The sequence below is a fragment of the Haliotis rubra genome, unplaced genomic scaffold (genome assembly GCF_003918875.1).
Source record: "Haliotis rubra isolate DU_JTF1 unplaced genomic scaffold, ASM391887v1 Scf198, whole genome shotgun sequence".
Classification (NCBI taxonomy): Eukaryota; Metazoa; Mollusca; class Gastropoda; order Lepetellida; family Haliotidae; genus Haliotis; species Haliotis rubra.
The window spans coordinates 560,864-588,160 of NW_025765980.1; the positions used below are offsets into that span (position 1 = coordinate 560,864).

Genomic DNA, 27,297 nt, shown 5'->3' on the forward strand with positions numbered 1-27,297 from the left:
TGTTACATAGGCTTGTTTACCTTAGTGTCAATATAAAGCGCCGCTTCCATGCTCATTGAAACCACTGATAAGTAATGAAAACAGGGAAGGATTAAGATAAACCTGCATTTATCCGTTGTTTACATCACTGCGACTTGAACATTACTCATCTCGCGGTAAATTACGAGATCAAATTAGGAAAATGGCCGACAAGGCGGGAGAGAAGAAATCGAACAACCTTTCCTCTTTGTAAGGAAGCAAAGTTGTGTATTGATCACTGCGATGCAAAGTTTATTTCCACGCGGATGTGCCAGTTTTATCGTTTTCTACCATGTCATGCCCGTTTGAATATGTTTAGAGGAAGAAAACTGCCAAACTTGCACTGAAATGGGATTTGTTTACAAAACATAATTCAGAATTTGACAACACGTGAATATATCTTAGGGACAAATTTCATGATCTTGAACAGTGCATACCTTTTTGCTAATGTAAACAGGTCACATTTAACTCGGGACACTCTTTTGTAGTAATAGAAGGGTTAATACAGCGTTTGTATTAGCAAAATCAGGGGGTATGATTGCCATGGAAGAAATGGTCCTTTTCGGCGCGGGTGTAGTACCGTCGCTTGTGTTTTTCTCGACATATATTTCTACTCCTCCATTTTGACTTGCTGTGTTTCTGAAATTTTGTAACTTCTCACCCAGTATGTTTGTCAACAAGTACTTTCCGGCTACTGTTCCAGCAACAAGATATTCAGAATCAAGAGCTGTACAAAAATACAATGCCATCCTGTAATTCCGTGCATCTAAGCACATCGATCGCAACACGGCAACTCTCATCTCTTATTTGTGTGGTTTACGTGACTAAACATGCTGGTATGCATCATATTTACCCAGAAATATAAGTTTTATTGACGACTATAAGATTCTAACGTTGCATTATGCGATACGGTTGACCTTACCGGTGTTCTGACAACATCGCTTACTGTCGGGTAATTCTGTGCAGCAACTGATGCGCATAACCTCCAGCTGGAGATCCGAAGTATGGAAGCGTATTAGGGCCAGATTATTTTCAAAAATCACTTCATCGATGGAAGTAAGAGTGTTTCATATTAAATCCAATTATGAACAATGAAGAAAAAGGTTTAAAAGTCTGAAAGAAAACGAATTTTCATAAAACTGTCAATTTATCTGTCAATTACTGTTATTTTCTTACTTTTAGTAATTATAAGCCAGTCCCTTGTAGAAATGTCCTGATTTCAAGTGTAAATGTGGTAGCAGAGGATGTTTACCTTCGATACAGAAGTACGCTATTGCAGCTACGCAGAATTACCGGACGTGTGGAATTACCGGACTCGCTTGTATGTTTTTGATCAAATTTGAGAAATATATCAGTTTGAAAAAGAGATCACTGACAACTACGATGTAAGTAACCGCTATGAAAAATTAGTATTTTAAAAAGTTCTAAAAATGTTTTAGGGCTGACAAAAACGTAATTGATAGATTGTCTGCTTGTTGTTGATATCTGCTATTGGAAAATTGCATGGCTTGTATGAGGCTCAGTGGATGTAAATAGAAAGCCAGTGAGGCGAGCAAAAACATATGATGTCATTGCAGAGTGTCCTGGGCTTACTCGAAACTTACGGAAACGATCTATGATCTTTCACTTCATAGACTTTCATGTTAAACATCTGAATAAGTTGTGATTAAAAATATCAACATGTAGGTACCATATTTGACTGTTCTTATATTCATTTGTTTTTAATGAGTACATAGTGATTCATAATCACATTTTCTGAGTGAAAACTGATATCACCAGGGTACTACAGATACATACCCCAGGTACATTTCTGTATAGCCGACCTAAAATCAGAATACAGAACAGGACCGATGAGTCCATTCCACACTGTGCACTGCACTTTGCCAGTTCCTTGACTCTGAACATGACAGATTGTCTTTAGTTTCTAGTTTGGAATTACTGTTTTATAAGATTTATTCCTGTGTGGTGCAATGTTTGCAATACTTTAATTTGCCAGTTGGCCATTAGGGCCTGCTTTACAATCTACAGGCCCTGAATGAAATCTGCAAGTCCACTTTGTTAAAGTCAAACTAATAAAAACAAAATAGACTACACTCGACATAGTTTCACACTGTTTCTACAAAATCAATTAGCGAAGCCTATGGTGCAGAGAGAAGTTTTTATTTGTTAAAGAGTAAAGATTCCTATTCGCAAAGCGTTGAAATATCAGAAAGCGAAATTGTAAGTTATTGTAACATAATGGATCATGGATGATTCCCGAACGTTAATAAGGCCAGACCAATTTTATTTCTTGTTTTACGGATTTTTGTCCTCAGAAAACCTAAAGGCAGGAAGGAAAAAAATAAAAATCACCAGTCAAAGTAATATTCCTTTTAAATACTAAAAGTATTTTATTATTGGCAATTTATGAAGTGTATAGGGGTCACACAAAAAAATCCACAGATTTTGTTGTTTTAAGTTTACATTTTTGGCCAATAAACACATAAGGATTTTATTTTTTGAGCGGGGAAAGCACATTTTTATTTTTTTTCTTATTCTTGAAAAAATACCACTGGCGGATCCGTAAAACAAGAAATAAAATTGGTCTAGCGTAATGAAAACAATTCTGGAAAAGATTTCAGTTGAAAAAAAACCCCTACAGATAAATTACTGAAGGCCACAAGGGGCTGCAAATATTTGAGACTGCTGGTTCAATACAATAACAACCGGCGCTGGGCCTCCAGGCAGGCGATTATTTCGAACGCTGGTGTGGTGTATATAAAGCAAGCATGATGACGTGTACAGTACCAATATTCTGCAATGCTCAGTATTATCCAGAATGCATTCAGGAGAGCAGAAACTGCAACATGAACTGTTTTGGGTTGAGGAATATTGACTCATCTGCTGTTTAGGTACCAGGTACTGTTATGTATTCTGATTGTAGCTAGGGTACATTTTTGTGTACTGAAATATACCTGGGCTCTGTGGCACCTGTTTTAACAGTAACCCCCTCAGTCCTACAATGGCTTGGCAAAACTGCAGTTTACCAAGTGAATCTTATTGTTGAGCTGATTCTGTTAGGCACCCTATAAGGTCCTAATTGTTAGTTGTTAGGTAAGGTAGAGCTGATTGGTGCAGACTGCTGTCTCTGGCACTGCTATTGGAGAGTTCTTGGCTCCTTAGGATAGGTGACACCCAACACAATCCTTAGCCCTTGGATCCCCTTTCTCATTAGGTTAGGAACCCTGTACAATCCTAGTTAGTTGTGAGGTGAGGTAGGAGTCAGTTACCTCCTTTAACAAATAAATCCAACACAATTTGAGGAAACTCTGAAATCATTGTTTAGTGTTTTGCAGTGTTTTGTTTTGCAATTTTTTGTTGTTGTTTTTTGCAGAGAAAATTGTTACTGTGCATATTTAGAAGGTTAAACCATCGCAGGCTGATGACTTGGTAAATGTTGTTGGGATTTGGCTAGTTGAATCAAGTCATTAGCCAAGTTAAGCTTCCTGTTTATTAGCATCAGTTTGCACTACTCCAACTGCAGATTACATTATGCCAACAGAGGTAGTGTTGTTCAAGTTACAAGGGTTTAGGAACTAGCATTGTTTCAAAGTAAACTTATTTAAATTAAGTAACCAATGGTTAATGTTAGGGATTTACCTTGATTCCTGTATTTGAGGGTCCTTGTGACTCATACTCTTAATTTTCAGGGATCCGTGACTACAAAATGGGGGTCCCAGATACTTAATATTATTATTAGTACTTTTAATGTATTGTGTATCATGATCATCACATTGTTACAGTAATTAAATTGCAAATGATACCATAACCCGGCTAGTAGCAGATTGAGTGACAACTTATTGTTACTTGATCGAAATTTTTCCAAAAAGTATTCAGAATTTATCTGTGTCCGTATGGACTCGCTAATAGATTTAGTTGCGTCCATTGTCAATTTTTATGCGTATAGGACGCAGGAATTCATGTCCTCTAAATCCCTGATATTTTTACAATGAGAATCATCTCTGTAGGAAAATACCCCTCTTTTGTATAAGTGCATGCCATTACATATGGCCAAACTAGTTTACTTCAGTGTATTTAGTACTTTGCAATGAAAACAACATGTTGAATCACTCTATTGTCCCAGAAGAAGTAGAGCGTGTTATGGATGACATATTGCACATGCAGTTGAACCTTGTGAAAATATCAAGGGTTCAAAACAACCATCAAAGAGACTTTTTTAATACCAAACATCATGGTATGAGAGATTATTACAAAGGTCTTTTGGGGTCTACATAAATTTCAGTGCCCGTTCTGCTGGTGGTGAAGTTGGGGGAAACTAAGGCATATCATCAATCAGAGTTTTGCCTTCAGAATTGACTTCATTGTTTAAGTTATATCTCGATATCAAAATAAACTCACTAACACCATATCAGTTGGTATTACCCTATTCTCTATTTTAAATATCTTGTTGCTGGTTGGTATGCTAAAATCAGCTTTTAATTCGGATGTCACTTGAGCTTGTCAGTTATTCTTCATAGGATTTTGGCGTGTTGATAGAACATATTATGCCATATTCAGCTATTTCATATCTTGTTTAGTCACAGAAATAAAGAAAATAGCATATTTTTTGTAGCAAAGTGGATTGGTGATGTTTGCTTACAAAACTCTCAGTGATAAACACTATGAGAAATTATGTGTGCCCCCCCCCCAAAAAAAATCTGTGACTATCAAAAATATTTTTCAAACATTCCTGTGCATTTGCAGGGAAGACAAGGCACTGGAAGATCAAGAAGAAATTCAGAAACAAGACACAGGTTTGTACTGTTGTTATCAAGCTGTATATAATCCAAATTTTATAAACTTAACAGGCAACGAATTTGTTCTTTTTGGAGTGTGTTTTGCTTACGCTGCACTCAGCAATATTCCAGCTATGTGGTGGCGCTCTGTAAATATTCGACTCTGGACCAAACGATCCAGTGGTCAACAGCTTGAACATCGATCTGCGCAATTGGAATACAATGGCATGTGCCTGACCATCCAATCCTGTTAGTCACCTCTTATGACAAGCATGGGTTACTGAAGATCATTTCTAATCCGGATCTTCACAGGTCCTTTTCGGCTAAGAGCTGATCTTTAATTGGGGCCTTATAGAATAGTAAACTTAAATTCACAGGTCCCTGAGTGTAGAGAATATGGTATTTTTCACTACTGCTTGATATTGAATCTCCAGAGGCCATGGATACCAGTGAAGGGGGTGACGAGGGGGCAGCTGCCCTATTGTCTACTGACTGTAATGGGGACAGCTCTCAGGAGAACAAGGAAGACATTGACATGGTCCAAGCATCAGAGATGGGAGATGTTCCAACAGAAATGTCAGATTCACAACCACAAGCTTCTCAGTGCTATTGGTGAGAAAGTGTGCAGTTATGAAAGACAAGAATATTTATTGAACTATTTCATTTTTAAAGTATCTCATGTTAAGCTCACCAGACTGATAAGGGAGTTTATGCAATAAGCAAGTTCAGTGTCTGTCAGCACTGGGTAAATATTTTTGTCTCTCAGACTGCTGGACCAGTGAAACTGATGTTGTCATGTTTCATCTTACTATTGATGACATCTTAAAGTTCCAACCGGTGATGCAGCGTAAGGTTGCTAAATAGGTATAATCTGTTTGAGAAATGTGGCAGCCATAATTTGATATGACATTTATTATGTTGATTTGACTGTTCTGCTAAATTCTCTCAAATGATTCTGTTTGATGTGTAAATATAAAAGATATTTCCTCTAATACTGTCTGACTGAGAAAGTTCTACTTGGCATGTTTCTGCTTATGATGGCATCATATTTAGTTGAAATCTTCAGGGTTATATAGTCAGTTTGTTAAATGACTATAAATGTTTTCCTACCTTAAATGATAAGCTTAAACAGCTGAACTATGATCATATTCATCTTCTTGCTTTAGTAAATCAAGAATAGTTGTACGAATGTAGTATTTATGCAGGGAATAGTTGGATGTCCTTTGTGAAGTAGCTGTGTTTGTTCACACTACAGTTTGGCGTGTTGTTTAGTTCTATTATCATACCATATCTTTATAATCATTATACTAAAGTCACCAACTCACCCTGAAGGACTCCATGCTTGTCATAACAGGCAGTGGACGAGGATACACATCATCCTATATTTGTGTCGTTGGTTTGTCTGGACTTGACTAGATTGTTTTCAGACAGACATTGTTTACAAATTGCTGTTATGTGACCCAGCTCAACTATTTCTGCAATGTAGAACTACAGTCACTCACTCTCAAAGATCAACAGTGATATACATTACAATATGGTTCGTTTGTTTCAGTGGCAAAGGTCGAAACATAGGCAGTGTGGAGCTCCAGTGTAATGTGTGTCAAGGCTGGTTCCATTCCCAATGTATCAGCTGTCATATCGGGTATGTAGTGTCAGTGTATCAGCTGTCATGTCGCGTATGTAGTGTCAGTGTATCAGCTGTCATGTCGGGTATGTAGTGTCAGTGTATCAGCTGTCATATCGGGTATGTATGCTCCGTATCAGCTGTCATATCGGGTATGTATGCTCCATGTATCAGCTGTCATATCGGGTATGTATGCTCCATGTATCAGCTGTCATATTGGGTATGTATGCTCCGTGTATCAGCTGTCATATCGGGTATTTATACTCCGTGTATCATCTGTCATATCGGGTATGTATTGTCAGTGTATCAGCTGTCATATCGGGTATGTATACTCCGTGTATCAGCTGTCATATCGGGTATGTAGTCTCCGTGTATCAGCTGTCATATCGGGTATGTACTGTCAGTGTATCAGCTGTCATATCGGGTATTTATACTCCATGTATCAGCTGTCATATCGGGTATGTATACTCCATGTATCAGCTGTCATATTGGGTATGTATGCTCCATGTATCAGCTGTCATATCGGGTATGTATGCTCCATGTATCAGCTGTCATATCGGGTATGTATGCTCCATGTATCAGCTGTCATATCGGGTATGTATGCTCCATGTATCAGCTGTCATATCGGGTATGTATGCTCCATGTATCAACTGTCATATCGGGTATGTATGCTCCATGTATCAGCTGTCATGTCGGTTATGTGTAGTATGTATCAGTCTATGTGTATCAACTGTCATATCGGTGTCATGCTCCATGTATCAGCTGTCATATCGGTTATGTAGTCTCGTGTATCAGCTGTCATATCGGGTATGTATGCTCCGTGTATCAGCTGTCATATCGGGTATGTAGTCTCCGTGTATCAGCTGTCATATCTGGTATGTAGTCTCCGTGTATCAGCTGTCATATCAGGTATGTAGTCTCCGTGTATCAGCTGTCATATCGGGTATGTAGTCTCCGTGTATCAGCTGTCATATCGGGTATGTAGTCTCATGTATCAGCTGTCATATCGGGTATGTAGTCTCTATCAGCTGTCATATCGGGTATGTATACTCCGTGTATCAGCTGTCATATCGGGTATGTAGTCTCGTGTATCAGCTGTCATATCGGGTATGTAGTCTCCGGTGTATCAGCTGTCATATCGGGTATGTAGTTTCGTGTATCAGCTGCCATATCGGGTATGTAGTCTCGTGTATCAGCTGTCATATTGGGTATGTAGTCTCCGTGTATCAGCTGTCATATCTGGTATGTAGTCTCCGTGTATCAGCTGTCATATCGGTATGTAGTCTCGTTTATCATCTGTCATATCGGGTATGTAGTCTCCGTGTATCAGCTGTCATATCGGTATGTAGTCTCGTTTATCATCTGTCATATCGGGTATGTAGTCGCGTGTATCAGCTGTCATGTCTGGTATGTAGTCTCCGTGTATCAGCTGTCATATCGGGTATGTAGTCTCCGTGTATCAGCTGTCATATCGGGTATGTAGTCTCCGTGTATCAGCTGTCATATCGGTATGTAGTCTCGTGTATCAGCTGTCATATCGGGTATGTAGTCTCCGTGTATCAGCTGTCATATCGGGTATGTAGTCTCCGTGTATCAGCTGTCATATCAGTTATTTATACTCTGTGTATCAGCTGTCATATCGGGTATGTATATTCTGTGTATCAGCTGTCATATCGGGTATGTAGTCTCATGTATCAGCTGTCATATCGGGTATGTATACTCTGTGTATCAGCTGTCATATCGGGTATGTAGTCTCATGTATCAGCTGTCATATCGGGTATGTATACTCTGTGTATCAGCTGTCATATCGGGTATGTAGTCTCATGTATAAGCTGTCATATCGGGTATGTATACTCTGTGTATCAGCTGTCATATCGGGTATGTATACTCTGTGTATCAGCTGTCATATCTGGTATGTAGTCTCATGTATAAGCTGTCATATCGGGTATGTATACTCTGTGTATCAGCTGTCATATCGGGTATGTATACTCTGTGTATCAACTGTCATATCTGGTATGTATTCATCAGCCCTGAACGCTGACAGTCTTTAACGTTAACAGTATTTTTTCTTGCCAATTGACCGATAGTCGAGGGATGACTGTCAGCCTCTCTTACAATAGCCCTCAATGAGAATGAATATATATGGCTTTTTCGGGATTAAAAATGATAGGTGTTGCAAGACATTTTTCCATGTGTTAATTTTCAACATCAGTTGCCATATTGGGTATGTTTTCTTATAAGATAAGGTATCAAGGTGTGATTGAGGCTTGTAATTCTGTTGTTCTGTTTTCAGCAAGTGCATTCCTTTCATGACAAACTACCAGTTCATTTGTAAAAATTGTAACCAGACAGGCCTGGAGTCATGTCAGAAGAAACAAGCTAGTAAGTCGAGCAGCTGCAGTTACCTCTGCAATTACCAAACATGCGATGTATTTAGTTTCCTTAATATTGTAGTATTGACTATCACCCTGTTGGAGGGCTAGACGTTCTGGGGTCCAGGTTAGAGTAGGCAGCAAAATGGCTTGAGTGGTGAGGCTCGGTAACTTGGTTGTGTCATTGTAACACAACTTTACCATAAACATCCAGGGTAGAATTAATCATCAGCAACCCATGCTTGTCGTAAGAGGCTGACTAGTGGGATCAGGTGGACAGGCTCGCTGACTTGGTTGACACATGTTATTGCATCCCAAGTGCGCAGATTGATGCTCATGATGCATAGGCGTATGCAAAAGGTGTATCCGCCCCTGATGATGTTGATCACTGGATTGTTTGGTCCAGGCTCAATTACTTACAGCCCGGCTGCCATGTAGCTGGAATATTGCTGTGAGCGGCATTAAACAACAAACAAACAAATGTACCTCGACAGTGTGGATTGTTGCTCATTGTTTTGATCACTGGATTGTCTGGTCCAGACTTGGTAATGTACATACTGCTGTCATACACCTGGAATTCTGCTGACTGCAGCATTAAACAGCACATTAAAACTTTAATAAGTAATTAATAATCACTTGTTTATCCTTGTGATACATGATTTTCAGATTTTGAGGAGTAAAGTATGGTAATCATGCCAGTAAATCTAAAAGAGTTGAGTAATGGTTGCTGAATTATTTGTTTTCGAAAATATCTACTTTTAAAATTGATTTACCAATCTCATCTTAAATCACTTGCCTTCAAATGTGTACACTTTGTTAACTTTGTTTTAAGTAAGTTAACTCTGAGAAATAGCCACACACGAGTAGTGGCTGCTGAACTGAAAGTATTTAAGATGTCAGTGATGTCCTTATTGTCTCATTCTGTGGTTGTAGTTCCTGTGTTTGATAAAGAATCCAGCCCCAGTTTCTGCTGAGGCTAACAATGTAGCATATGCTTGCAGGCTTTACACAGATCTGCTACACTGCAGTAGCCAACCTGGTGCACACTGCAGAGAGCAAAGGGGAGGCCAAAACTTTCTTCTCAAAGGAGAGGGTGAGCAGATTGCTTGATCCGTTATCTCCCTTTGGTCCTTGCAGGTGTTTGCTTGTCTCTGTTTCATCATTTGTTACAACTTTAAATGTGCTCATGGTCGTTGGATGTGGTCATCATGCTCCCTCATTCGTTAATTGTTTAATATCAAACTCTATGGATCAGCCATTAATATCCTTTCATCAATTTCCATGATTGTGAAGGAACCTGTTAAGAATATTCCTTACATTTGAGTGAATATGTTGTTGTGCCATTCTTTAGCAACATTTCAGCAATATCATGGTGGAGGACACCAGAAATAGGCTTAACTCATTGTACCAATGTTGGGCCTTACTGTGGACCATTCATTTGTGCGTCGTAAATTTTCCATATGTTGTACTTGATTTTAAATGACGAGTGTTTGACTTTCAGGAGATAATTCCTTTCATTGACAAGAACTGGGAAAGTCTAACAACAGTGTCTCGAAGAACCAAACAGACATGGCACACCACTGTCTTCAAAACAATGGTATGTCACATTGGGTATTGTTTAGTCTGTATACCAAAACAATGGCCTACCTTATTGTTTGTATTGTTTAAAAATATTAGACTTGAGTACCCATTGTTATTATCTGATGCGGACTCAAGTACCTGGCTTTTCAGGGGTGGAAATCACTTTAAAATTGCTAGTGTACTCCGGTACAGTGGCACATGTAAAATCACTTGCCCTGATAATTGTTCCACTATACCAGCTGTTTTCTTGTTGATTTTTTAAATAAACAACATAATTAACATTGGAAAGTCAACTGGACACCGGTACAATGTGATATACAAATTTGCTTGCCTGACAGAAAAAACACTGGAGTCGGACGTCGGGCAATGGGTTATTTCCACCCCTGCTTTTACTGAGGTCATGTAACTTGATATTACATTCACCTCTTTTATCCTGTTTTCTTGTGGAGACTGTGAACATAATTTTTTTTTAAACAACATCTGTCCCAAGTATCCTGCATCATTAAAGAAAACTCATCTCACTTCAGTGAATTCAGGTGAACAAACAGATTTAGAATTGTCACTGGACATGTTGACATTGGAATATGTTGTTAATACAAGAACCATGGCATGCATTCATCTGTAACACAATCATGCATTGATCTCATTGATTGCTGATGTTTCAGACCAAAGACGTTGACCTGTTTGTGTGTGATGACTCCACAGGAGACTTCTGTTTCAGTCTGGTAAACCAGGTGAGCTTACAAACCCAACTCTGCTTCATCTATATCTGTAGCACACTTGGCTTCACTTGATCTTGTCCTGGCCAGTTTGGGCTCAGATGGAATTTGTTAAAAATTTGCATGTACTGATTACACACTTGGTACCAGTCTATTTGGTGATTTTACACCAGTGTGTAGACATATTAACCTAATGCGGGCTGAAATGCTGTTCCAGGTGCCTTTTTATTAGTATCTGTTTGTTATGGTTGTAGGATGAAAAAAACACACTGACTTGTCACTTTCTGTAATCTGGTAAGCAACATTGCTTGGTCAGATGAAGGTCTTCACACGCAAGAGCTACTGACATTACTGATTTTGCATGTTTTATGCAAATTCACAGCAGATCTTATCTAAAAGCTCTGTATTTCCACTCATCCACAGAAATGATCAATTTACTACAGTTACTATCTACACAATAGTAAAAGTGGTGGCCTGCAAAGGACAAAGACAAAGGTCTTCCTCCCAAACTTGTGGATGCTTGTCATGAGAGGCGACTAAACGGGATCGGGTGGTAGCATGTCTTTGTATCCCAGTTGCATAGATCGATGCTCATGATGTTGATCACTGGATTATCGGGTCCAGAATGTTCCATATACTTTACGTCTGCTCATGTTTCAGGATCTGTCGAAGATCGGCCCCAACAGTGAAGTCACCAGGGCCAGTCAGCTGATAGGACAGCTTCCCAAGGCTCTCCCTGTGGTGGACAGTAGGTATCCATGTTATAACTGACGCTGTAAGAGCAGAAGTACCCCACAGGAGTCATGCTGGTAGCAGTTCTTGTATAGATGCTCAGTTTGTAGAAAATACCTCTTTCTGGGAGGATGCAGCTTTGTAATAAAACTGTCAGCAGGTCAGTAATGTGGTCAGCAGACATTACAGATTTCCGCATCCATTGCTGACCTTGACATTTGAAAGTACCATATAAGTATAAACTTATACATGGGGTACTCGTACTGCTGTCAATCACTCTTCAGTGTGCTTTGTCGGGCGGCCCTAAAACTTTATGACTGTTCTGTACTCAAGCTTATCCATTTCTGTCGTTCAGGGCTACATGTGATTAGATGTCTTGTGACTGGAAACTAGCGACATGTGCATGTCAAAATTACGTTTATGTGAATGATATAAACCATTCTTCAATATCATATAGTTATTTTTATCATGCACATATCAAAAGTATTTTAGGCTCAAAACGTTTTGAAAGCCCCTCGTACATCAGTCTACTTAGTAATGTGTTGATTTACAAACTGTAAGTTAACTAGAAATCAGTCTGTAAAAGAATTTAAGGTGAAACCAGCAAACAAAGCAGAAATGTGATAGAATTAACAAGTTTAGAAATCACAACAAAGTAATTACAATGGCAGTTCAAATGGCGTGGCAGTACAAATACAGGGCAATATATACTTGGCGTCATTAATAAAGGATCAAATGCTAAAAAGCACATGTAAAGAAAAGTTTCTCAGAAATGATGGAACTAAGAGTGTCATCATAATGTTTAATGTGTTGCCAAACGTAACACATCGTGACATACAGACAAAAAGTTCAAACAGCACTAGCAAACATCAGTTGTATAGGCCACCCCCTGAAAATGAAAATACCAAACATGAAGCACTCGGTCATTCAGTATCTTCTGTACCCTCCTCGCGCATCCAAGACACAGGTGCACCATGTTCTCATGCTCCATATCAAGTTCATAAAGAAAGCTGGAGGAATCACATTCCTCTACTAGAGCTCTGTGGAGTCCTGGGAGATCCACTAGTGCTAGGTGACGTATGTACACATGTCGACTGAGTTTATCCCAGGCATGCTCAGTTGGGTTGAGGCCTGGCTAGCATGCTGGTCACTCAATCCGCTCTACACCCTGCTGTCAAAGGAATTCCATGACAATCCCTGGCCCCATGAGGCCTAGCATTGTCGTCTTGCAGTAAAGACGGTCGACCATAAAAGCCATGCATAGCTTGCAGGAATGGTACTGCTATAGGAGCCAGAATCTCGTCCGATAATGCTGTCGGTAAGATTACTGCCGACCATGTGCGGTGGAATGCGTCCAGTCAGAGTTATCCCTGCCCAAACCATGACCGACCTCACTCGCCAATCAGTTATGCGTAGACACAGTTGCATCTGTAATTCACTGTTCATTGTGATGATAAATCCTCTGCCGACCATCATGGAAGGAAAAATTGAATCTGCTTTCATCTATAAAGAGCACATGAGACCATTGACGTTGATTCCAGCGGCCATGATGTCTACTCCATCTCAAACCGCCTGCCTGTGGCGTGGTGTTAGTGGTGGGCGACTGTAGATTAAGCCTACAGCAGAGTCAGAGTCAGCAGAGCGGTGCTCCTGGATATCCTTACATTGTTAACATTAAAGTGGTCTGTCTGAAGATCTGCTTTGCTAAGGAATCTGTTTAAGTAGCGCCAGTGTTTATCATATGCCTATCAGCTTGGACTGTTGTGACTCTGGGGCGACCTGGATATTCCATGGACCCATTGGCTTGAAATATCTGCCACAGTCTACCAATAGCACTCTGACTCACATTAATGCGGACAGCAACCTGCGCTGAGTTTGTCAGATCATTGACATTTAGTGGCAGGTGGATTTCCATATCGACAATTTGAATAAAAAATGTGCCATTTGTAACATAATGTATTTAGTGTTCCCCTAGGATTCAGAAGGGCAGGGTAAATTAAACAAAAAGGGGCACTTCATAATCTAAAAGGGCACTTTGGTGAGGATTATTGAAAAATAACAATAACAAAATGTATATGAAGTCAAATGCTCTTATAATTTTATTTCTAAAAGTTCATTTATTAATCTTCTCATTTTGTATTTTAAGATCAAAATTTGGAAAAAGAAGTATTTCAAGACATTAACCTGTTGTCACATTTGTTTTACAATTTCACAAAACACGCAAACAACAATCTACAGTCTTCTTTTCTTTCTTGCCAAGCATCTGTTCACAACTTTTTTTTCAAGTCAATGTCTGAAACTGACTGATGCATTCAGGCTAATCATGAGAAGTCCGTTGCAATTTTGAACACTGGAGTCTGTTTCTATGATCTGTCACAATCAGTTTCACTTTTGAGAACACTCTCAACTTCAAAGTGGACAATCACAGTTGCATGAATGGACAGTAATTGAACAATGTTTGGATTCAAGTTTCCAAGTTGAGGCTTGAGTCTTCAAAATGGTGGAGGGTGAACTGGTGTAAAGCTCCTTTACTTGACTCCACTCAATCTCTGTTTGAAATCGACATTAAGTCCATTTCTGCCCTTGGTGTTCCACTTAGAACATCATGAACAAAACATCATTCCCTTCTTTTGTCATCTTCTGAGTACCTCGACCAGGGGCGGTTTTGTTGCCACTTTGTGTCAAATGCAGTCTTGTGGACCACCATCTTTCTTCTGTGTTGGATTAACTGACTCTCTGTCTCGTGTGCCCTTGAATTTTCATAGGAAACTACCTCTGACTCGTCGGGTCGGTCTGAAAAAAAAATAATACAAAGTTCATATTCAAAATATTCTTAGATATTAAATTTGCAATCATAATTATTAAAACAAAATATCACACAATAATACACCTGAGCGTAAAGAGTATCTACTGTGGAGAGTGTGGAGGGTGTGGCTTCCCATTATTGTTTGAAATCAGAAAATAGTTTCACGCCTCAAGACTTACATTTTTTATGAAATCGACAGTAAACACTAAAAAACAAGGCTACCAAGTGAAGCTGTTATGCAAGCTGTATTAACTATTTCATTTTCGTGGGACAAACAACAAAAAATAATTCAAGATCAATTTCAAATTGCCCGATGGATTCAAAATGGCGGACATTTTCGAGTTTCAGATTTTCACCTAAACAGCACAGTCACATGAATATCCGGTCCCCAAACGCGTACCAAAATACATCCCATGTAGTTCACACATCGTTGTCTGTAATAAATGAAGGTCTTATTTGAAAGGCATGTGAAATTGAAAGGGAAATCAACGGGCCTAAAATCCACGAACTTAGAGGCACATACCTGTTAGGAGCTGAAGAAATCTATTAGTCGGCTGACACTTCCTTGCTTCAACCTTCACCGCTTCTTCTCTTTTCCATTTGATTCTTTCCTTGGTAGGCATTGTGATTTGTAAAGCGAATTAAACACATTTGACTTCGCCATGGTTTAAATGCCAATTTCCTAATCATTATCAAAACAATTTGGGGTCTCCCTTGAAAGGGAGAGAACTCCGTCCTTAATAAAATCCGGAAAATACACACGGGTTGTTGTAAAATCAAGCACAGCTGGAAAAAACTGGGATTGAGGCGAAAAGGGCAGGCGAAAACAAAAAGGGCAGGGCAAAAAAATCAAAGGGCAGGCGCCAAAAATCAAAGGGCAGGGCGCCCTCCTAAATGTGCCCTAGGGGAACACTAGTATTGAGATTATTAAAGAAGGTAATAATGACATTTCAACTGCATGATGTGTTTTTCCATACTGTTAAGAAAGATTGTAAAACATTCAGTTGTATATATGTCAAATAAAAACGAAGATTTTACAACTTTAAGAAATAGTGTTACCAATAGCTTGACCCTTCATTAATGACGCCGAGTATGGTATGAAAGCAGTAGATGATAATATTGCCTTCACTGCAGCAGTGCTCAAGCTTGCAAAATAGGCCAAGGCTGAGAATCCTGATTGAAAGTGATCTTTACAGGACTGCTGGTGATCTTGTAATGTGAGATGAGGCAAAACTGTGCAACTTACATATAGTGTAGCCATTGTGGAACTTTGCATAATATACTGTTAGCATTCACAATTACATTTGAACTGATATTCTACCTAAGATATTTAGTTGATATATATATTTGTGCTAGAGTTTCACATTAAATGTACAGATAATCACAATACCTTGCTGAACTGCAAGTTAATCTTCCTCTATACATGGAGGATACATTATACATCATATTCCTACTTAATCAAATCAGAAATGCTCAATACATACTTTCTAATCCACAAGAACAATATAGTGATATATACAACATACAATACATAGTGAAACCAACCTTAAGTTTGACTGAATTTCCTGATGTCCATCTATGACCTCACACAATGAGAAAGGTGACGAAAGAATACAACAATATATGTGCACCCGAGTAAAAGACATGTACTTCCTTCAGAAGTAGAGCAGCAGCTGGTTTGAGAATGTTTAAAATCTAAACTTTGAATTCCAGCTATAACCAGCTTGGCCTATCAATTGGGACAATAGACTAGGCTGGGGTGCTCTTGGGCAAAAAGTGTTTTATTATACTTTTTAATTCAAAAGCATGCATCATGACAATTAGCTGGGGGTTAAACTGGTAGCTTACAAAAGCTTAGCTATGTAATGAATGTTTTGAAATATATAATGGTTAAGAATAAAAACACAAGAAATAGTCTAATTATTGTTGTCTGTAAGTGTCAAAGGTACAGGGTTACAGTAATACTATTCACTTACTGACATATCTTCATTAAACAATGTGTTAAGCTCCATTTCTAGTTGTCCCCCGCCGATGGAGCTGCTGGAATATTGCTAAAAGCGAGAGCAAAGAAACTAAACTCAGTCAGTCAGTCAGTCTTCATTAAACATTCTGTACCGTATGTTACCCTAGATAAGCCGACCCACTAACTTGACAATTTTAAATCCAGTGTCAAAATGGTATATTTCTAACATATAAGCTGACCGACCCCATAATGGGATCCTAATCAACGACCAACTCTGACCACAAGACAACTGGCAGTTTGGTCCTCAAAATTCAGCTTATCAATGGTAATATATGGTACATATCTTTTAGTCTGCCATGCTGTCAGTACATGGAATTTGGATAGGCTTCTTCATGTTTTGTTTAGTTGATTGTAATTTTATGATGAATGATTCCCCAAGAAATACAATTTGTGAAAGCCATTTTTTGATGTTTCCCCACTCAATTAGACTGGAACGTTGTCAAAAAGTTAAGCTTAAACACCAGTCACTCATGTACATTGGTTTCTAGTAGAGTGACAGCCAGCGATTCTAGAATCAGATATCTCTTCTTTGTTAGGATTTGGATTTGTCAAACAGAGGAGTTATATGTTTCAGGAGTTTTGGTTTCCCTTAAAATGACGTGACTGTTGTAGAAAGCAGGTTGGAGGTAACCAACCATCAGTGAAAATCTTTTTTGAAAATTAGAAAAAGCCTGACACATTCAACAAACTTGCATGGAGGTACTGATATTAGCAGGACGATTGTGCTGTGTATTGAAAATGGCTGGTGCCTGCCTCAGAGAAAGATATGTATTGTTTCAGGTAAAAGGGACCCTTGCGGCCAAGAGGAAAGCACCCTTCCGATAATCAACTAATCCAAGGATCCAAGCAGAAGAGAAGGTAACAGACACTGTTGATAAATGGCATGATGCATGTCTTCCTAATACTTGACTGATAAGGTCCCTGCCTGGCGCTTTTTATTTAATATGGGTACAACAAGGACTGGTCCAAACTCCGAGTCAGTATATAATGTGTCTGAGTAGGGTATTCATGCTTAACGCGGCATAGGTATCTCAGTGAGCTAGCACTATCAAAACCAGCTTAAGTCTGGGCTAGTACAAGCCGTCAGCCGCATTACACACATACACATCGCGATGCATGTGCTTCGTCATATGAGCCGAAATATTCTCAAGTCACGACGCTAAACCCCCATGTCATGTCACCTCCTCACCTCACCTCACCTTGATTGATAAAGCTGCTGCGATTACAGAGGTAGCATTTAGGGCTGCTATCCTAAAGCTGGCTCTTCACATCATTTTCAGTAAAATATAGAAGAATATGGGTGTTACTGTGTGAACTATTGTTAACTGGAGGTAACTCAGATTAAACAAACCTTTTGACTCAGACTTTGGATTAGCTGCTACAGTTGCTGACTCTGATAGGTTCTTTTGGAGTTATTTTAGACATGTGAAGTTGTAATGTAATACTTGAGTGATTTTCCTGTTTTTCACACTGTGCAGTGAACTGAGTTCCACAGCCAAGCTCCCACCTCATGGCTACCCCTTGGAGCACCCGTTCAACAAAGATGGCTACCGCTACATCCTGGCGGAGTGTGACCCCCATGCACCCAACAGACAGGCGTTCGACGAGCCTGGACTGGGCTGGGAAACCCATACCTGGCTACCTGCTACCGGACCTTCCTGTCCTCCCATGTCCCTCCTGGCTCTGCATGATAGAGTCAGCCTCCTTGTTGGTTTGTCATGTAAACATTTGCTGGATCTTTAACTTTCAGGGTCACAGTTGGCCCAGTCATGTTCTGAGCTGTAGTTTGCTGTGCAGAGTTGTGTGTCCCTTTGTCATGCATCTCCTCACCATCGGTTTGAATTCCAGATTTGATTTGATTTGATATTGATATTTTTGTTTGTTTGTTTGTCATGTAAACATTTGCTGGATCTTTAACTTTCAGAGGGTTACAGGTGGCCCAGAGTCATGTTCGAAGCTGTAGGTTGCTGTACAGAGTTGTGTCCCTTTTTCATGCATCATCTCATCATCGGCTTTGGAATTCCAGATTTGATTTTGATATTGATATTTTCAGCACCACACACCCTTGCTCAAATGTCAAGGACTCTGCATTAATTCTGGCTTTTTCTCACATGAAGCCGCCGAGCATGATATGACTGAAAGGTGGCTTAAACTTAAACTAACTCACATACATGTTGAATAGTGATATCTGGTGATCTTAGTACCCTGTATTACAGGGCTTTGTTTAGGACTGAATGTTTCAGTTTGTGTATGTGTTATCAACTTTTCCCAAATATCTTGATAGCATGGTTTCGCTATATATGAAATGATGCAAAGTTTCAATGTGATCAGTGTTTCTTGCAGATCTGAATGTGTGGTTTATGTTCCAGCTCCCAGTTGAGAGTGTCGGATGATCGGGTTGTCGGTGACGGGGAGAAGGGGTGATTGGACCTGCATGATCACGCTCAACTCATGAAGATGCGCCAAGAAGTTCACATTAGCTTTCTTCTTGATTTAATTATGTACATATTTATAATTCACACATTCATATTTACTGTTATATCACGCGCCAAGATCCTATTTACTGTTATTCATATTTACTGTTATATCAGACCTGGTTACATTCAGATCCATATCATGCTAGATCCATTCATATTTTACTGTTATATCACTGCCAGATCCACATTTTACTTCGTTATTCAATGCCAGATCATAATTGATTCATATTTACTGTTATATCATGCCAGATCCACACATTCATATTTACTGTTATATCACGCCAGATCCACACATTCATCTATATTATTTACTGTTATATCACGCCAGATCCACACATTCATATTTACTGTTATATCATCCAGATCCACACATTCATATTTACTGTTATATCAATGCCAGATCCAATACATTCATATTTACTGTTATATCATGCTTCAGATCCCCACATCCACATTCATATTTACTGTTATATCATGCGCCAGATCCACACATTTCATATTCACTGTTATATTAACGTTATATTTACTTATACTGCAATGCCAGATCTTACTTATTCATATTTACTCTGTTATATCAGAGATCCACACATTCATATTTACTGTTATATCATGCCAGATCCATGGTACATTCATATTTACTGTTATATCATGCCAGATCCTAAACATTCATATTTAATTGTTATATCATGCCAGATCCACACATTCATATTTACTGTATATCAGCGCCAGATCCATTACATTCATATTTACTGTTATATCAATGTTCCAGATCCACACATTCATATTTACTGTTATATCAATGCCAGATCCACACATTCATGTTTACTTAAGTTATATCATGCCAGATCCACATACATTCATGTTTAATGTTATATCCGCCCAGATCCTAAATATCCATATTTTACTGTTATATCATGCCAGATCCGCATTTCATAGGATTATAGCACTCTGTGATACTGCACTGACTTATACAAAGGAACACCTACCAGGAGATTGATAAATAACAATACTTGCAGATATTAGTGCATTGTATAAGGTAAATTAAGTTTTGGACCATGAGAGAATATTATAGAAAGGTCTGTTGATAAACTGAGCAGATTTTTTACGTTTCCAATGAGATGCTTGCTATGCTTCAAGGTAACATGATCTGAAGCAATGCTGATGTTTTGCTGTTTCCTAGGTGTACAGTGCGGTCGATGGTACTTTGAGGCCAAAATCGGACATGCCTGCCGAATCAGCTGTCACGATAGGATGGTCACAATCACTGGGTGAGTGGTTCCGGTGGGTGTTTTCCGTAACTAAAACCGTAAATCTAACAGTGCATGTATGTTAACTCAGTCAGGGCTAAACTGAAATGACTTTTCTCAGAGCTTGTATTCTATTTTAATCTTTGCCTCATGGCAGGTATACTACTGTTCATAGTGAGCCATTGTACAACCTTTTTTTTCTGAATGGCATATATCCAGCTCTAAGAATATCCAGGTATCTCTTTTGTATGAAATACAGGAAGTGGTCATAAGAGGTGGATTAAATGGATAGGTTCTTCAGGCCCATTTAGTTGATTGTATGCATGTCATCTTAATTTGACAGCTTGGGTCATTGCTCACAATGTCGACCTCTGGATTGTCTGGTCCTGACTTGATTTTTAAACGGTCCATTGTCAGATCATGAATTATTGAATTATAGATTATGACATAACAACTATAACGATATACTTATTATGTCCATTCTACCGATTATGTCATGACAGTATTTTCATCATCAATGTTTTGTTTAATTGGTGCTTGTTTGTAGGTTTGATGCTTTTCCTTTTGTGTTATCAAGCTACTGATATAAATCAAAGACTAGTAAAATTCACAAACTAGTTACATGTCTTTATACACTACAGCATTTACTCTCAGCAGCTTGGGACCATCTCTGTAGCTGTTTTGCATACTAATGATTCTTTTTCAGAAGATGTCCTCCTTGGGGTACATATAAGCAATAAACTGTCCATTTTAAAATACCTAATTCTACGACAGTTGTAACAATATTTCAATAAAATATTTTACCAAACGAAAAAACTTGACTACACCCCTACCAGGGCCCAACAACAGGACCCCCCTACAGCCAAGAGCAGGTAACTCTGGCTGCTTACATAACGCACCTCACTTTTCATGCTGTTGTTGTCAAGAACGGTTGTGCATGGTTCAGTAGAAGACATGTCTTCGCCTATCTACAAAAGAGAAATGAGTGAGAAGAGTTGAATTCTGTATGTATGGTTCCTTCTTTTTCTCGGTTCTGCTTTAGCTGGAATCTTCATATGCGACTTTCTTCATTCATGATTTGTTGTAACTTTGCCGGCGTGTTCGCTGTTTCCAAGCCATGTGGCAGGCAAGATAGGCGGACCGCTATGGTCCCTTCTTTATCCCTTCTACTGGCTTTTGTGCCGCTGAAGTCGGGTTGTAAAGTTTTCATATTTCATTACGCTGGTTATGCTTGCCTAAATTCCTCTTTTCAGTGTTTTTTTTGTAAGTTATGGTTGAGTGATTTTGTAGCGTTGTTCCTTTCAGACGCTTTGCTGCAGCCGCTAAATATCACCCGCGCATTGTATTTTTCTGTATTATTGTGTGCATATTCCACTATGTTAAACAGTCCTTGCTATTGGTCATAGCGGTTCTGTTTTTGCAGTCCAAGGGTGGGTTACCTGTAGCGCCACATTATTGCCTCAGGATCGCCACCTTGTATGTTTGGCGCTGCTTGGCGAGGAGGAAGCCGATGATAACCAGGGTTGTACCCATGTGTCAGGCATTTTCCCCTCGCTCCATCAACTTGCGTAAATGCGTTACATGATGTTCTACCACGCCTTTGCTTCAGGCGGGTGGGGACATTTGGGCACAGGAGCCTCCCCTAAGGAAAAGGGATAAAAAGCCTAAGAAAAAGAAGAGTTCCTCTTCTTCTGTGTCTGTATCAGGGCATACAGCTACTTCAAACAGGCTGGCGGGTGCGGGACCTTCGGTCCTTCAGTCCCCTTCACCAGCCTTTCCTTCCACGCCACAGGCACCTTTCCTCCAAATGTCCCTGTTTCAAATCCATTAACATTTGAACTAATCTCTGATCTTTTACAGCATCAAATGGTGTTGGTTCACTCGCCATATCTGACGCTGATGTCCGGTCTCCGCCAGGAGATTGGCGTCCGCCCAGGTACTAGGGGTGTCCCGTTTCTGTGGCGGCAGTGTCCCAACCTTAGCTTAGGGTCTTGTGTGGGGATTACTGTCGGGAGTGCGCCTGCACCAGCATTGTCTCGGGCGCTGCCGCCACCCTCCTCTGCTGTGCCTCACTGCCAGTCCGAGCCTCAGCTCTTGGTCCGGGTTGGTGAAGTTGGTGCCGGTGCTACGGGTACTGTCCCAGTAGTTTCTGCTACCCCTCGCATTTGGCCCCACCGCCATGCCTGGTAGCTTTGCCGGGCCATTTGGGAATCCCCATCGCCAGGGTTCTCCTCGCTTGCGCCAACGTGATCTCCAGTGTCGAAGTTTTGGGTCGGTCACGACTGGGGCACCTTGGCTCTGCTCTCGAGCTCCTCTGTCACTCTCCTAGACCCCTTCAGATCCGAGACCCTCGAGCTATCTCTAGAAACAGAAACTTTGCTCCAGGAGGATAGAGTTCAAGGAGGATGAGAGTCAGAGAGGGTCGGGTACACCATCAGTATCGCCGAGTGCGTCCCTGAGACATTGCCTCCGTTCTGCCTCAGGGTGGGTGCGCCAGTTCTGGCGCCTCTCCTCTGACGGAGTTTAAGCCTCCCCCTGGGAGGCATTCACTCCTACTAAGGTGGTAGACTCATCGCCACGCATTTTAGTCCTAGCTGAAGTTATTAACCCACTCTTCAGTGGTACCAGGTCCAGGTTCGACTTGCCCGAAGCTGGACTGTCGGTACCTCATGGGTGAGGCCGGTCTATATAATCCCCAGTGGTAGATGATTGTGTCTATGCGTCCAGTTGCCCTGGGGGTTCATCTGTAGCTCAATTTGCTTCCGCTAAAAAGGCTGTCGGCTTCCGCGCTTTCACCGCCAATGCCCGCGGCACTCAAGTCCGCTGCCTCCCAAAGTTACCATCCATTCTGCCTATATCTCGGTATTGCAGAGGCAATTAGTTGATGCGAGGCGGAGTCGAAGATGCATCTCCCCACCTTGGCTAAACAATTGATGGAGGTCTAGTCACATCTGGCGCTGGCACTCTATTAGGTCAGCCGGCTTGCCAAATGATGTTAGCGGTTATGGGCCTCCGTGTAGCTTTTTGGCTCTCTGTTGCCATGCAACAGGCACTACTGGCGTTGCCATTCCGGATGGGGCAGCTACGAGTAGTCGGGGAGCCGCATGGGCTGTGGTCAACCTTCAAGGACTCTAAGTCCTTGTTGGAGCAACCTTCACTTTCGTCTACGCAGCGGCTCGGCACTTGCCTCCTCCGCTTATCCTTCTGCTGCTGTTGAAGGCTGAACCTGTTAAATGGGCTCAGCCATTACAGTCGAGGGAAGGGCAATCTAGGCGGTTGGCATTGGTGACAAAGACCACTTGCAGTTTGAGTCTAAAATGTATGGGGAGTTATTGATGTATTTTTGAAGCTGAATATGAAATATCGTGATGTAATATCGTCTCAATACCCGACCTTACGCGAAGCGTTGATTTTGTCAACACTATCCAATATGGCTGGGCAGCTCTCCGGCGTTAGTGTAAGTGCATTTTTAGAAAACATCCCAACGATTCTAGATTCATGGCTAGCGTTTCAGAATTTTACTTAAGCGTTTCATGTAAAACTGATATGAGTGATCATGAATATGTTATTTTTGAAATTCAATACTCCAGTAATTATCGGTTTCACATTTCAAAACATACAGCAAATACTTGCTGTGAATCGCGATTTAGTACTGTGTCAAAAATGGCGACATTTTCGATGAAGCCTATTTTGAAAGGTCATTTTCAGCACTTGAACTTTGTCTAAAATAATAGTGGATGGTATCAAGAAACAGGAAATTTCCCGATGAATTCGAAACTGTGAAGTGTATTTGTGTGCGTGGGATATTTTGATTTTTATTTGACTTGAAATTGAGGGTTGAAGGGGAAGGACATATATGTCCCTGTGGCATCCAGGGGGTTATATCACGCCAGATCCACACATTCATAGTCATAGCACCTGTGATACTACTGAATTATACAGAACACCTACCAGAATTGAGAAATAACAATACTTGCAGATAGTAGTGCATTGTATAAGGTAATTAAGTTTTGGACCATGAGAGAAAATGATAGAAAGGTCTGTTGATAAACTGAGCAGATTTTTACGTTCCCAATGAGATGCTATTGATCAAGGTGTAACATGATCTGAAGAAATGCTGATGTTTTTGCTGTTTCCTAGGTGTACAGTGCGGTCGATGGTACTTTGAGGCCAAAATCACGGACATGCCTGCTGAATCAGCTGTACGAATAGGATGGTCACAATCACTAGGTGAGTGGTTCTAGGGTGTTGTCTAACAGTGCATGTATGTTAACTCAGTCAGGGCTAAACTGAAATGACTTTTCTCAGAGCTTGTATCCTATTTTAATCCTTTGCCTCATGGCAGGTATACTACTGTTCATAGTGAGCCATTGTACAACCTTTTTTCTGAATGGCATATATCCAGCTCTAAGAATATCCAGGTATCTCTTGTATGAAATACAGGAAGTGGTCATAAGAGGTGACCAAATGGATAGGTTGTTCAGGCCCATTTACTTGACTGTATGCATATCATCCCAATTTGACAGCTTGGGTCATTGCTCACAATATCGATCTCTGGATTGTGTGGTCCTGACTTGATTTTTTTAAACGGTCCACTGTCACATCATGAATTATTGTATTATGATTATGACATTACAACTATAAGGATATACTTATGTCCATTATGTCGTGACAGTATTTTCATCATCAATGTTTTGTTTAATTGGTGCTTGTTTGTAGGTTTGATGCTTTTCCTTTTGTGTGTACTATCAACTAGTAAAATTCTACTGATATAAAGTCAAAGACTAGTAAAATTCTGCACCAAGCATCTAGTTACATGTCTTTATACACTACAGCATTTGCCGGGCCACTCTCAGGAATCCCACGCTTTCCTCGGGACCAGTCTCTGTAGCTGTTTCTGCATCTCCCTAGACTAATGATTCTTTTGAGAGTCGGGAAGAGGTAGATGTCCTCCTTGGGGTACATATGGCACTCCTGCAATAAACTGTCCATTTTAAAATACCTACAACAGTTGTAACAATATTTCAATAAAATATTTTACCAAACAAAAACTTGTTTTGGTTAGTGAGACCACCCCTACAGGGCCCTTCTTCTGCGTCTGTATCAGGGGATACAGCGCCTAAACAGGCGAAGGGTGCGAGATCTTCGGTCCCTTGAGTCCCTTCACCAGCCTTTCCTTCCACGTCACAGGCACCTTTCCCTCCAAATGTCCCTGTTTCAAATCCATTAACATTTGAACTAATCTCCGATCTTTTACAGCAGCAAATGGTGTCGGTTCACTCGCTCATATCTGACGCGATGTCGGGTCTCCGTCATGAGATTGGCGTCCATCCAGGTACTGGGGGGTCGTCCCATTTCTGTGGCGGGCAGTGTCCCCAACCTTAGCTTAGGGTCTGTGTGTGGGGATTACTGTCGGGAGTGTCGTCTGCACTGAGCATTGTCTCGGTTGCGGCCACCCCTCCTCTGCTGTGCCTACTGCCAGTCCGAGCCTTCAGCTCTGGGTCTGGGTTGGTAGTTGGTGCCGGTGCTACGGGTACTGTCCCAGTAGTTTCTGCTACCCCTCGCATTTGGCCCCACCCTTCACGGTACTGCTTGCCCCAGCTTTTGCGGGCCATTGGGGCGCCCGTTTGGTCCGTTGGGGAATCCCGTCAGGCTCTTCCTCGTCTGCGCCACCCTGACTCAGTGTCGAGTCTTGGGTCGGTCGTGCTGGGCACCTTGGCTCTGCTCGAGCCTCTGTCACTCTCCTAGACTAGACCCCTCAGACAAACCCTCCGAGAGCTATCTCTAGAAACAGAAACTTTGCTCAGGAGGATAGGTTCAAGGAGGATGAGAGTCAGAGAGGGTCAGGTACACCATCAGTATAAACGGTCGTCCCTGAGACATTGCCTCCGTTCTGCCTCAGGTGGTCGCGTCAGTTCTGGCACCCCTGACCCTCACGGAGTTTCGCCTCCCCAATGGGAGGGAGGCATTCGCTCCTACTAAGGTGGCAGACTTGCCTTTAGTCCTAGCTGAAGTTATTAACCCACTCTTCAGTGGTACCAGGTCCAGGTTCGACTTGCCCGAGCTGGACCGTCGGTACCTCATGGGTGAGGCCGGTCTATATAATGGTAGATGATTGTGTCTATGCGTCAGTTGCCCTTGGGGGTTCATCTGGTAGCTCGCTTGCTTCCGCCAAACAAGGCCGTCGGCTTCCGCCTTTCACCGCCAACGCCACGTCACTCAAGTCCGCGTATCGCTCCTTCGAGGAGCAGTGCCTCAAAGTTACCATCCATTCTGCCTATATCTCGGTATTGCAGAGGCAATTAGTGGATGTGGGCGGGGTCGAGGAAGATGCGTCTCCCTCCACCTTGGCTAAACAATTGATGGAGGTCTAGTCACATCTGGCGCTGTGACTCTATTAGGTCGTCGGCTTGCCAAATGATGTTAGCGGTTATGGGCCTCCGTCGCCTTTGGCTCTCTGTTGCCACGCAACAGGCACTACTGGCGTTGCCATTCGGATGGGTTCTACCCTGTTCCCTGGGGCAGCTACAGTAGTCCGGGAGGCCACGGAGGCTGTGTCAACCTTCAAGGACTCTAAGCCCTTGTTGGAGCAGCCTCACTCGTCTCGCGCGGCCCGGCACTTGCCTCCGCTTATCCTTCTGCCTCGGCGAAGGAACCTGTTAAATGGGCTCAGCCATTACAGTCGCGGAAGGGCAGAGGCAGGGGCAAGGGCAAGGCTGTGGCAGCCCACCGGCCTTAGGCTTCAGAGGAAGGGGAAGTCAGCCCCGGCTTCCCAGCAATAATTCCTCTGGAACTCTTGTCGGTACCAGATCAAGCAGTCGGAGTACTGCCGACTTCAGGTATCCATTGCCTCATGCCAAATATCCCTGTGGGTGGTCGACTTACTCTTTTCCTATCGGAATGGGAAAAGGTCACCTCTAATC

General features: G+C 41.2%; 1 protein-coding gene across 1 annotated transcript in view; it reads left to right on the top strand.

Moving 5' to 3' along the window:
• The first annotated feature begins 18 nt into the window (after positions 1 to 18).
• Positions 19 to 27,297, top strand: part of LOC124275074 (set1/Ash2 histone methyltransferase complex subunit ASH2-like) — a 105,414-nt gene continuing 78,135 nt past the window's right edge. The window contains 18 exon segments of the mRNA XM_046710551.1: positions 19 to 228; positions 4,762 to 4,811; positions 5,228 to 5,405; positions 6,346 to 6,435; positions 8,711 to 8,799; positions 9,791 to 9,882; positions 10,291 to 10,386; positions 11,036 to 11,104; positions 11,750 to 11,839; positions 17,435 to 17,508; positions 18,129 to 18,260; positions 18,262 to 18,295; positions 18,297 to 18,323; positions 18,325 to 18,361; positions 19,034 to 19,070; positions 20,532 to 20,548; positions 22,311 to 22,319; positions 24,515 to 24,604. Of these exon segments, the coding sequence (XP_046566507.1) occupies positions 182 to 228; positions 4,762 to 4,811; positions 5,228 to 5,405; positions 6,346 to 6,435; positions 8,711 to 8,799; positions 9,791 to 9,882; positions 10,291 to 10,386; positions 11,036 to 11,104; positions 11,750 to 11,839; positions 17,435 to 17,508; positions 18,129 to 18,260; positions 18,262 to 18,295; positions 18,297 to 18,323; positions 18,325 to 18,361; positions 19,034 to 19,070; positions 20,532 to 20,548; positions 22,311 to 22,319; positions 24,515 to 24,604 (1,258 nt within the window). The 5' untranslated portion in view covers positions 19 to 181.